At 44.4% G+C, this 11327-nt stretch overlaps 1 protein-coding gene across 4 annotated transcripts; it reads left to right on the top strand.

Annotated features, from left to right (window-relative positions):
- Positions 1–6782, top strand: mrpl12 (mitochondrial ribosomal protein L12). 4 transcript variants are annotated; one of them, XM_061303145.1, is made up of 5 exons: positions 196–1110; positions 2223–2430; positions 2630–2695; positions 4768–4938; positions 5024–5459. In XM_061303145.1, the coding sequence occupies exons 1-5, from the start codon at positions 1064–1066 to the stop codon at positions 5069–5071; spliced, it is 540 nt and encodes a 179-aa protein (XP_061159129.1). In that variant the 5' UTR covers positions 196–1063; the 3' UTR covers positions 5072–5459. The 4 variants fall into 4 exon arrangements, with proteins under 4 accessions (XP_061159128.1, XP_061159125.1, XP_061159129.1 ...); XM_061303143.1 differs by lacking the exons at positions 4768–4938; positions 5024–5459 and adding exons at positions 5954–6088; positions 6410–6782 and having other exon boundaries at positions 907–1110; XM_061303144.1 differs by having other exon boundaries at positions 1–976; positions 4768–5459.
- The last annotated feature ends 4545 nt before the right edge of the window (positions 6783–11327 follow it).

The following is an 11327-nucleotide window of genomic DNA, read 5'->3' as shown; positions in this document are numbered from 1 at the left end:
AAGACTAAGCAGTCACAAGAATTAACAGAGAAAATGGACAGCCGGACTCGGACTCGTGGTCAAGAGGCCGGACTCGGTGCAAAAATCCGACCGAGTCCACAGCCCTGCTTGGCGGAGGCCAACCCTCACTGGGAACGAATCCGACTTACTGCCGACCAAACTCCTCCCAATCACGCCCTTCCAGGTCTCACTGTCATTGCCCACGTCACCCAGCAGAACGATTGAGTCCCCAGAAGGCTCGCTCTCCAGCACTTCTTCTAAGGACTCCAAAAAGCGTGGGTAGTCTGAGCTGCCGTTTGGTGCATAGACAGAAACAACAGTCAGGACCTGTCTCCCCACCCGAAGGAGGAGGGAGGCTACCCTCTCATCCGCCTGGGTGAACCTTTGGCCTCTCCTACAGGATCCTGAACTCGCTTCCCCGTTCTGCGTAGCGTCCTGTACTTTTACTGTCTGTATGCACACTGGCTTTTATTCGTTGTGTTATCTATTTATTTATTATTTATTGTTACTCTTATTTATTGTTTGTGCCTTCTTGTTTTTTATGTTGCGTTGTTTACTTGTATGTCTCGTGTAATATGTCTTGTCACCGTGGGATAGGGAAAACGTAATTTCGATCTCTTTGTGTGACTCGGCATGTGAAGATGTTGACAATAAAGCAGACTTTGACTTTGAGGTGGTGAGCCCGTTGCCTGGCCCCATGGGTGAAAATCCGGCCACCTGACGCTCACCTTCGAGCTCCACCTCCAGATTATTTGGATGAGAGGGGTATAATGTTGCAAACATATCAGTGGGGAAGCCAATAATTTACCATTAGCTGGTTGCTTGGATCGTTTTGTTAAATGATGGCAGCTACTAATGCAAGAAAAACGTGAAAACCAAATACCCATCTTTTCGTATCTACATGGGCACCCGTACTTGTTCCCAGTGCATGCCGGGTAGATCAGCTTCGGTAAGGAGGGCGTCATGTGCTTTTGAGGTACAACTAGTTCCTTGGTTTGTTGAGCAACAAGGTTACTTATCGAAGGCACCGCAGTGATTTGGGGACTCCGGATTAGCGTTTAGCATGTACTGCACTAGAGCGACGCTGCGGGCCGCGGTGAGCCTCCACCGGTACGTTTGCGCCGTCCCTCCCTTCCCGTTTTACCGAACGCTGTGGCCGATGCGTAGTCCGTCAGGCTCGTCAAGGACAGGCAACCGGCCGACCCTGGGCGTGTACTTTACAGAAAAACAAGCATTTACTCAACTTTCTCCACCATGTTTGCAGTAAATTAGTCAATGAGCTATACTTTTAGTGCTTATTAGCATGTATTCGTCATTGTGCGTCTTAGTTCTCCATTTATAGCGGTGTATAAGGTCAAGTGACTTTTGTGCACCCGTTTTGGATATTAAACCACATTTCGCACACACTCTGTCTTTTGTTCGTCGTCTGAAGATTCTGCTGTCGGCAATCAAGGTCACTCGTTTGCTTAACGATGCTCAGAAACGCTCTGACACCGTTGGGGTGCCATTAGGTGGTGAAAACACGTGTTTTGTTAGCTGTGAGAAAAAAGCTATGATTTTTCCTCTTGTCAAAATGTGAATAGAGCTTTTAAAGAAAGCCGTGAAGGTGGATTGCTCCATTTTAAAAAGAGGCTGCACGTTAATTATACTAACAAACAATACATTTGTTTCATATTGCACTTTACATTTCAGTTGAATCTCCAAGTGCTACGGTAGGTTTGAAATTAGGAAAAACTTCACTGCACCCTCAAATATTTTTGACAAAAGTACTGTATGTACGGATGTAATGAGTCACAAATAACCCGCCCAAATCGCCCTGGGTGTGAACATGAAGTGTGAATGGCAACATTGGATGACATGCTTGTCCTCTCTCTTCTAGTTTTGCTTGCTATAAAGCATTTAACTTTTGTGGCTGTCAATCTCTTTCCCTTTAACTGCAATGTTTGTAGCAAATCGTTTCAGTGAAAGTTGCTCATTTGGGCAGAGGTGAGCAACTCATTACACTAGTTACAAATACCCCCCCCCCCCATGGAACCTATTCCCTGTGATAGTAATGTAAAATGAGTTTAAAATAGTTTGAAATTGTTTTGTGAATCAAGTTTGCATCGTGTTTGTGTGTAAAACAGTTTTAATAAGGATCAAATGTTCTTTTGCTGTGCCCACCATATAAACAAACTAATGTGGCTACTGATAGGCTCTAATCCCATGTGCTCTCTCCCCAGACAACGGCTTCAGCGGGAGGAGCAGCAAATGTCGGCCTGGTGCTTGCTGAAACTCCTCAGGACGAGCGCCGATGTCCGCTCTGACGTCCTGGTCACGCCGCCGCTGGACGGCGCCCCCAAGCATTACTCGCCCAAAATCCAGAAACTGGTCAGCGACATAGCCAGCCTCACCTTGTTAGAGGTGTCGGACCTCAATGAGCTCCTCAAGGTAAACCACCCCCACTAACCCTACCTGGGCTGGGGGAAATGGGAAAAAAAAATCCCTATCATCAGCACTATCAGTATCATCTGTATGTTGTACTGTTTAAGTTGCCTCTTTGTTGTTGCTTTTTTTGCCCTAGCCGACCGACTGTTCGCATAACATCGCTTCTATTTTTGTCCCGAACGTCCATTTGCACTTGTTACAGAAAACGTTGAATATTCAGGATGTCGCAATGATGCCGACAGGCGGGACGGCTGCTCCAGGACCTCAGGTAAGAACCGTTTGCGGCTGAGAGCCGCCTCTTGATTAGCGCGACAGCGGCGCCCAAACTCTTACCTGCGAGGGCTTTCTCCTCCGCTGACTTGAATACAAACAAACAAGATCCATTTCAGACATTACAAGCGGAATGCATTTGAATTAATGAATAGAAGTCAGAGTTACAGACTTTGCCAAAGGTTTGCAGTCAACCTGAATGTACTGATCTCCCTGTGCGTTAGGTACTTCATGTACATTGTCACAGTTCATCAGCCAGCCAAACTCATGTGTAGAACACTTGAGCCAGGATTCAGAGCGTCTTGCTCCCTTTATTTAGCCGTTGATTCCGTGAGGATAAGGAGAGGAGAAAAATTCGTTTAGATGACACAAGTAATGCTAACGTCTCAACTCATCAATTGTCAAGTCGCTTCAACAAAAACATGTGCAGCTTCCGGTGCATTTCAAAATACATTTCCGGTTTGCTTCCGAACGACAAATAACCATTGTGTGTGCTTCTTTTCATAGAAAACATTTCTTACGTCATGAAAACAATTCTGAGGGCAGAACACTGAAAAAAGTAGACAGACACAAGTCCTTAAAGCACATGTCAAGGCCCTGGGGGGCCCAGATACGGCCCGCCACATCATTTTATGTGGCCCGCGAAGACAAATTGCGCATCAAATTCATACGTCAATATTAAAATTACTAATTGTTTTCACTTTTAAAAAAATAGCTGTATTACTAGCAATTTTTATTACCATGCATATTTTTCAAATATGTTAACAGTTCTTCTTAGTCTCTGTTTTGAAAACTAGTTACTCATCTAGTCATTCACTAGTTTGTTGAGTACCGTACACTATATATAATTTGAGACATCAAGACATTTATTTGGGTTGGCAATTTCAGTGGCCCTTCGAAGGAAACCATGACTATGATGCGGCCCGCGCCAAAATTAAATTTGACACCCCTGCCTTAAAGCATGTACACTTCAATTGCATTGAAGGAAAGTACAATCTTTTGATTTACAGTGGAGCCTCGGTTTTCGACCACAATCCGTTCCAGAAAGCTGTTCGAGAAGTGAATCGTTCGAATTCCGAATCATGTTTTCCCCATTACAAATAATGGAAAAAAAATTAATCCGTTCCAAGCAAAAACCCCCTTTTTTAAGCATTTTTCATTTGCGCATTTTTGTCCGATCACGCAACTGCAGAGCACTGCCGAACCACCGCGCTGGTCGCATTATTGTAACAGAACTGTCACTGAAATTTAGAAAATATTTTTAAAGTCCTGATGTACTTTCCAAATTTTAAGTGGACCTCAGTGCGCAGGGAGCTTAATTTTGTCCGATCGCACAACGGCAGCGCACCGCCGAACGCGCAACCTAGCGCACTGCCGACTGCACAACTGCACCGCGCTGGTCGCATTATTGTGACAGCGGTTGCTAAAATTTAGAAAATATTTTTAAAGTCCTGATGTACTTGACAAAATCTAAGTAGACCTCAGTGCGCAGGGAGCTTAATTTGGTCCGATCGCACAACCGCAGCGGGCCGGGCGCTCACTGTCGCATTGCTTTAGCCTTCCCATTGTGTTAGGGTCCCTACTCACCCGTTTTGAGTTTTAGCATGCAAAAAGTACTTCATACATTTGTTTTTTGCGTTGAAACTTTTTGACTTTGTCAGGGACTTCTAGTATATAAACAAAATTATTTTATTTTATTTTTTTTACTAAATTATAAAGTGCTCTGGTGAAAATAATTACTTTTGTGGTGTTCGGGTCCGGTTAAAATCTTTGATTATAAAACAATAAAAAATTCATTTAAGGGCTTTTTGCGGGGGCGGAGACATGACCAATCGAGACACCAGAGCAAAATCTGACAAGCTTGCTCCCATCAGGGATGTTTGGGAGAGATGGGTGAAACTCCTTCCACTGATGTTCAACCCAGGGCCAGAGGTGACAGTGGATGAACGTTTTCTCCCTTTCCGAGGAAAATGCCCATTCCGGCAATACATGCCCCGCAAGCCAGGCAAATATGGCATAAAAATCTGGGCAGCCTGTGATGCTAAAACAAGCTATGCGTGGAATTTACAGATTTACACAGGCAAATCTGCAAGCGGTATCCCTGAAAGAAAACAAGGAAAACGTGTGGTCCTCGATTTGACTACTGGACTGCAGGGTCACAACATCACTTGTGACAATTTTTTTACCAGCTATGACCTTGGGCAAGAACTTCTCAGGAGGAAACTCACCATGGTGGCCACAGTAAGAAAAAATAAACCCGAGCTGCCCGCTGAAATGTTGCTGGTGAAGGACAGGGCTCCACTTTCCTCCAAATTTGTTTTCACAGATACCACCACTGTTGTTTCATATTGTCCAAAAAAACAACGGAATGTGATACTGATGTCCACTCTTCACTAAGAGGCTGCTGTGTCATCAGGAAGAGACAAAAAGCCCATCATCATCCTGGACTACAACAAAAACAAAGGAGGAGTGGACAATCTGGACAAGCTGATTGCCACCTACACTTGCCAGCGAATGACCAGGAGATGGCCAATGGTTGTGTTTTACAACAGCCTCAATGTGTCTGCATACAATGCATTTGTGTTGTGGACCCATATTGACCAAGGGTGGAATCCAACCATTTCTTCAGGAGCTCGTGAATTCCCTTGTCCAGACGCTCATTGAGCAACGGGAACGGGTGCCCCGAGACCCAGCTGCTGCAGACTTGGTCAGACAGCTTCAGTGCACGCCATCCACTAAAATAAAATGTTGTTTTTAGGGTATTTTATGGCTGATTTAATACATGGGTCCATGGGACACCACAGATGGCAGCAGAAAGCTAACAAAAGGGGAAGGTTAAGAGCGTCTTTGTGTTTTAGGATGGCTTTACTGCTCCCACTTGCTTTCTTTGGAGGCATGATTAGAGTTGACGCAATCTTCAGAGTGACGAGAATGTAATAACGAACGCAGTCATTGGCATGGGTCCTCTCAGCTCATCTCGCGAGGTTCGACAACCGAATTTCGTCCGACATCCGAAGCAAAAAATCTCGAACTTTTTGTTCGAATGCCGATTTTTTTCGAGAACCGGGACGTTCGAAAACCAAGGCTCCACTGTATTTGAGTACCATTTTTTTCCAAACTCTCTGGTCTGCTTTGTTCCTTGCCATTAGGCCCAAGTCTTTCACAAATATGTGATCTATCTGTGGCACGTTTCCAGAAGTAGATTTGGCACCAATTCCTCCGCCATATGCAGTCGAGTAAGAAAACGTTTGTTCAGGCCGCTGAAGAGGAGGTCCCGGTCAAGAAAGAGAAGACTCACTTCACTGTCAAGCTAACTGAAGTCAACGCGGCAGAGAAGGTCAAACTCATTAAGGAGGTGAAGAACTGCATCCAAGGCTTGAACCTGGTGCAGGTAGGTGCCATATTTCCACCAGACCTTTGGGGATTGCATTTGCTTGGCCATTTTTGGAATGGAACAGCTTCCAAACGGGCAAGATAGAGATGGCAAGGTAGCAACCGCGTTCACATTTGTTAACGTACTCGCCAGGCTGGCGGGGCCAGGTCCTTCTTTGTACACAGTTGCCGCAATGTCGACCGTCAGGGAAAACTGCCAAAATGGGAGAGCGTTTACCAAAGTTTTTTTGTGTGTGTACAAGCACAGATCACATTTGTTTGCTTTTGCTCGTTTGAGTGTACGTGAGGGTCAAGTGTTGTGCCTGTCTTTTGAAACCAGGCCAAGAAGCTGGTGGAGTCGCTTCCTCAGGAGATCCGCGCCAACGTTTCCAAAGACGAGGCGGAGAAACTGAAAGCGGCGTTGCAGGCGGCGGGCGGTACCGTGGCCCTGGAGTAGACCCCCTCCCCTTGCACTTTGGCCATTTCCATTGTCTACCAAAACGGCCTTCCCTCTTCCATACAGTCTCTTCAGTGGTCAAGTCAAACTGAACTTTTTACAAATAAGCTCGCCATCTGCTGGTGACTCTTTTGTGTGAAATGTGTGCGTGCGTGTGCGATTGTGGATGTGGAAAGAAGAGCATTTCCATTCAGTGTAGGGCTGCTTAATTGACTTATCGCAAAAGGAATGGTTGTCATTAAAAGGTGAAACACGAGCTCTTCTTGCCCTGTTTTCTACACATGAAGTCAAGTGATAAGATGCCTTTCAACACGGCACCCGGTCGGTCACAGTATGGGCCACACGGTAGGGCACAATTCATTTGAATTTACGCAATTTCATTTCATCAAGTAGGTGCCTGAAATAAAATCATCTACATCCAGAGTAGACAAATGTATCTGCTTGGAAGATGTGTCTGCACCCAGACTGTTTCGTGCAACCCTCTGATGAAATAAAAGTGACCATTTTCAGAATAAAACAAATGTGTAGTATTTAGTACTAATTTAACAAACGATTAAATAATATTGATATGTAATAAGATATTTGAATGTTTTGAATACAGTTGTCACCTTATTGTAACGTGTCAATTTACTTAAATTTGAGATGCATCCCATTTCAAATACCGTTTTCTTCCATGTATAATGCGCCCCCATGTATAATACGCACCCTAAAAATGGTATGTTAATGCTGGAAAAAAGCCTGTACCCGTGTATAATACGCACCCTGTGGTGAATGGTCTTTGTTGTTTCGCTGGTCTCCAAAAAAACACTCGGTGGACGATGGCTGGTCCGGGTAAGGAAGCACTTCGGTGACACACGGCTGATTGGGAAAAGATTTATTCAACCGATGTCAAAGTGATGTCTCTCCAAAAGTTAGGGTGGCCCCAAGAGCAAAGATGTTTCAGCTCTTGACAGCACAGATGCTCGCCCCAAAAAGGCCCTCGCGCTTCTTGCTCTTGCCCGTTGCGCCCCTGCGCCTTGCGCGCCCCTTGCTCTTCGCGCTCTCCTCTTCGCGTTCTTGACCCCCTCTCTATCTGTTCTCCCCCATCATTTGTACCTCGTAAGACAACAGCTGCGGTCCGAGTCTCACTCTATTGGTTACTTCCGATGCCCTTAAAAGTGCATGGACAAAGGTATTCCTGGTCACGGACGAATGGCCCTTCCATATTCTAAGCACCTACACATTGCTGAAACTAGATCTTCTCTGTACCGCAAAAATAGCTTAGGGTCTTCTCACTGCTGCAAGGTCGCCATTTAAGGTGACATACAGTGACGCATAGAATCCAAAATTTACCTCATTCCCCCCTCCGGGACTTTATAAATGTCCCGAAAACGGTCCAAAAAGAGATGACATCGGTAAACATCCAAAAATCTTCACCCAACCAAATTTTCTGATCACGTCTACAATTTGGCCTATACCTGCACAGCCTATATCACGCTCGAGGCATGCTACTTAAGGTTATTTTAACTAGGAAAGCTCAAACTACTTTGGTATCCAATTGCTCCCTGACAGCAATCTGAGGCCTCTCAGGAACCACAAATAAAGAAAATTGAAGTCCACATTATTCAAATGACGATAACCACCCCCCTTAGGTAATATCTCAACACCGTCGATAATTAATGAAGCAATGAATTTGGTGTGGTCCGTTAGAAACCTCAAAAAGTTGCCGGCCCTCCCTCGAGAAAAAACCCTGCCAGTCTAATGACACGGAAAAAGAGGGAGGCCCTTTCTAACATCCTCAGTGATTCCTTCCACCTGGCGTCAGCCAGGTACAAGGAGTCTTGGCACATATCACAATCCACAAAACAGTATGAGCTCACAAAACAGAAGGAAAAGAAATGACAAGTTCACCGACCGCTAAACAGTCAAACTGCATTGTCAATGTTAACATGTGAAAAGTTAAATGAATAAGATAAAGTAATTGCAGCATGTAGTCATCAGATAAAGTACTGATTGATAAAATATTGACGCAATATCACAGCATACTGAAACGTTGAAGCGCCCTCAGTGTTGCCCCCCTTGCATATGTAAGTGCCTGTCGATGCAAAGTCCAGTCCACTGAATGCTCAGTAGTGAATTTGCCCCGGGATCACTGCTCAGGGCCCGCCGTCCATCCAAAATCTTTATGTCCACTCCACCGTCCTCAGAGTCTCTTTCCAGGCCCTGGTCAGCGTCCACGGGGTCTGCAATAATCGGGAGCCACTGCCAGTATTTAACGATGACAACAGCACAAAACCTTGAGTTGCAATGAAAAAAGCAGCAATGCCCAGCGTAGGCCGGAAGTCCTCCCGGCCCCCTTCGGTCACCCCCAGTAGACGACATCTCCATAACCAGTCGTCTGCAAACTAAATCTTCTCTTTTGGGGTTGATTGGGGCACGGGGACGACTGGTGGTCGTCGTCTCATCGAAGTGCTCAGTAGAACCTCCGAGGCGTTCTCGGCATCTACTCCTATGATCCAGAGGTCCACGTGATCCCTGAAACAAACAAACAAACAAACAAACAAACAAACAAACACTCCCCCTAGGAGTTATGAATAATCCCCCTTATTTCTCGTCGTGTTGTCGGTCTCGCAAGATCCGTCCTGTAGCAGAGTAACTTCTGCCTGTTCAAGTTAGTCTTTCCTGCTGCAGCTGTCCCTGTCTGAAGTCCTGTCAATCAGTCTTTGCAATTGCTTTTCCCAGTTCAAATCTTAATTTTTACTCCAAATTTTCCTCTTTGAATCCAATTTTTCTCAGTATTCTCAAATGGGCATCAGTCCTGTCAGTTTTGTTCACCTAATTAGTTTATGTACCTTATCTTTGTCTCCCCTTCAAGTCATCTTACTGTTCAAATCAGTCGCCCTTTTGAATGAACCTGTAATCTTCCCAAAATGATTTAACTATCCAACTCTTTTCAACATTTGTTATGCAAATTAACCCTCTTAAAATGTGTTCTTAAATACTTTCCCTTCATTAGCAGCTTTAATGCATTCATATGTTAAGGAATTATCCCTATTGCTTGTTTCTGGTCCAGTTTCCTATTTTATTTAATTACCTTCCAAACATTTGTTGTCTATTGCGCTGCAGTCTAATCCCTATTAGCTGTATGATTTGTCATCATTCGTGCTTTTCCGTTGACACTTTCACCGTTACTGTCGCTAGATTGTTGCCACGCTTTGCATCCATTCCAGGCTGTTGTCTCCCATTAACTCCTTTCCTTTCGAGATGCTTCTTCTGCTCCTTCCATCACTGCCTGTTGAATTCTGGCACGTCCTGTTAAAGCCTCAAAAATAATTGAATCCGAAAAAACATTGAATGTCACAAATAGCTTTTATATCTACTTACTCATTTAAATGTAACTCCCCCCTCTGACACATTCACTCAACGTGTCATCAGGCATTCAAAAAGGAACCGGCAAAACGTCCTACCGCATCATCATACGTCCTGCAGCCAGTTTGTCGAACCTTTCACTCATCCAGAACAGTCATCCCCAAGTTCCTGAAAATTGACTGTTCACCCCACACTCGGCAACAAAACAACAATCATCGCACTCCTGCCAGTGAGCATACAGCCCTGCTGACAGCGGACCCTTGTGCTCACAAAAAGTACACAGGCATAGAGTATCAAAATAAAACATAGACACACAACGAATCATGGCGCCCGGGGATTCTGACCTGAAAATCCTCAATCATCACAAAAATCAAAAGGGTTAGGGTTAACATTTTCACGTGAATTCAATATAAACTCTCCAAGACTGCAATCGCCAACCTGCAAAATTATTACAAGTTATAAAACAGCCAGCAATCTGCTCCTTGGCTGGTGGTTGATGCTGCAATAAGTCAAGTGACGCACATAAACAAAGCAAAGCTTGCACTTGCCACAAGCAAGCTTAAGTTTCAAATGTTTGGTTGTCATCCACATAGTCAGTCATCCCGTCGGGTGAGTCCAAGTCTGTCATGTCATATCGTCCATTGTCCTAGTGTTTGATATTAGTCCTGTCTTGTCCATTCGTGTTGCTGAAATGGGCCTTCTCCATGAACTATTTTGTTGGTCATGGTGCCTCTGAGTAACCATCAGCTGTTGGTTAAGGTTACAACTCATCACTCATCAAACTTGGGTGTTCCAGTCTCATGTGAGAGGAATCTTACCCTCAACTGTGACCCTTTCACCCCAACTCCAGAATACTTTGGCCTTTCACCCTGTCCCAGACACACATACACATTCTTAACCACACAAGTGCCAATTCAGTCGCCTTCATCGCTCAGCTCTCATTCCACACCAAACAAATTTAGTATGTGTAAGTGAGTAGGCAATCAGTGAATATTGAAGGTAACACTTCATTTCTGGATGATCTTCTCGATTAAATATTTCATACAATCGTTCCTCACTTTTACCGTAAAACTGTCAATTAAATGCCTAAAAAATTCAGTTATTTCTACTGCTGAGCCTGTCCAAGGGTGAGCATGGGGAAAGAAGCAGCCTCAGATGGTCCTTAAATAATTTTATCCTAATCAATCATTCTGATCGAACCGCTGGGTAAAGATACTCAAAAGGGTCCCTCCGACAGTCTACTCCCCTATGGTGTTTTCACTTTGCCTTGTCAATGCATTTGTTATTTGAGTCCTATCACGTTTGTCATCTCGTTAACTGTCATTTTGTGTGACTCTTATGCCGCATTATTCTTAACTGTCAAAAGTTTCCATGGCTGTTATTCCTTGAACTTATCGGACTTTCTGAATTCCCCGTGAGTTGTAATTAACTTCTAATTTTATTAATTAATAAT

The sequence above is a fragment of the Syngnathus typhle genome, linkage group LG17 (genome assembly GCF_033458585.1).
Source record: "Syngnathus typhle isolate RoL2023-S1 ecotype Sweden linkage group LG17, RoL_Styp_1.0, whole genome shotgun sequence".
Lineage (NCBI taxonomy): Eukaryota > Metazoa > Chordata > Actinopteri > Syngnathiformes > Syngnathidae > Syngnathus > Syngnathus typhle.
The sequence above is the reverse complement of the archived record's forward strand: the minus strand, read 5'-3'. Positions and strand labels throughout refer to the sequence as shown.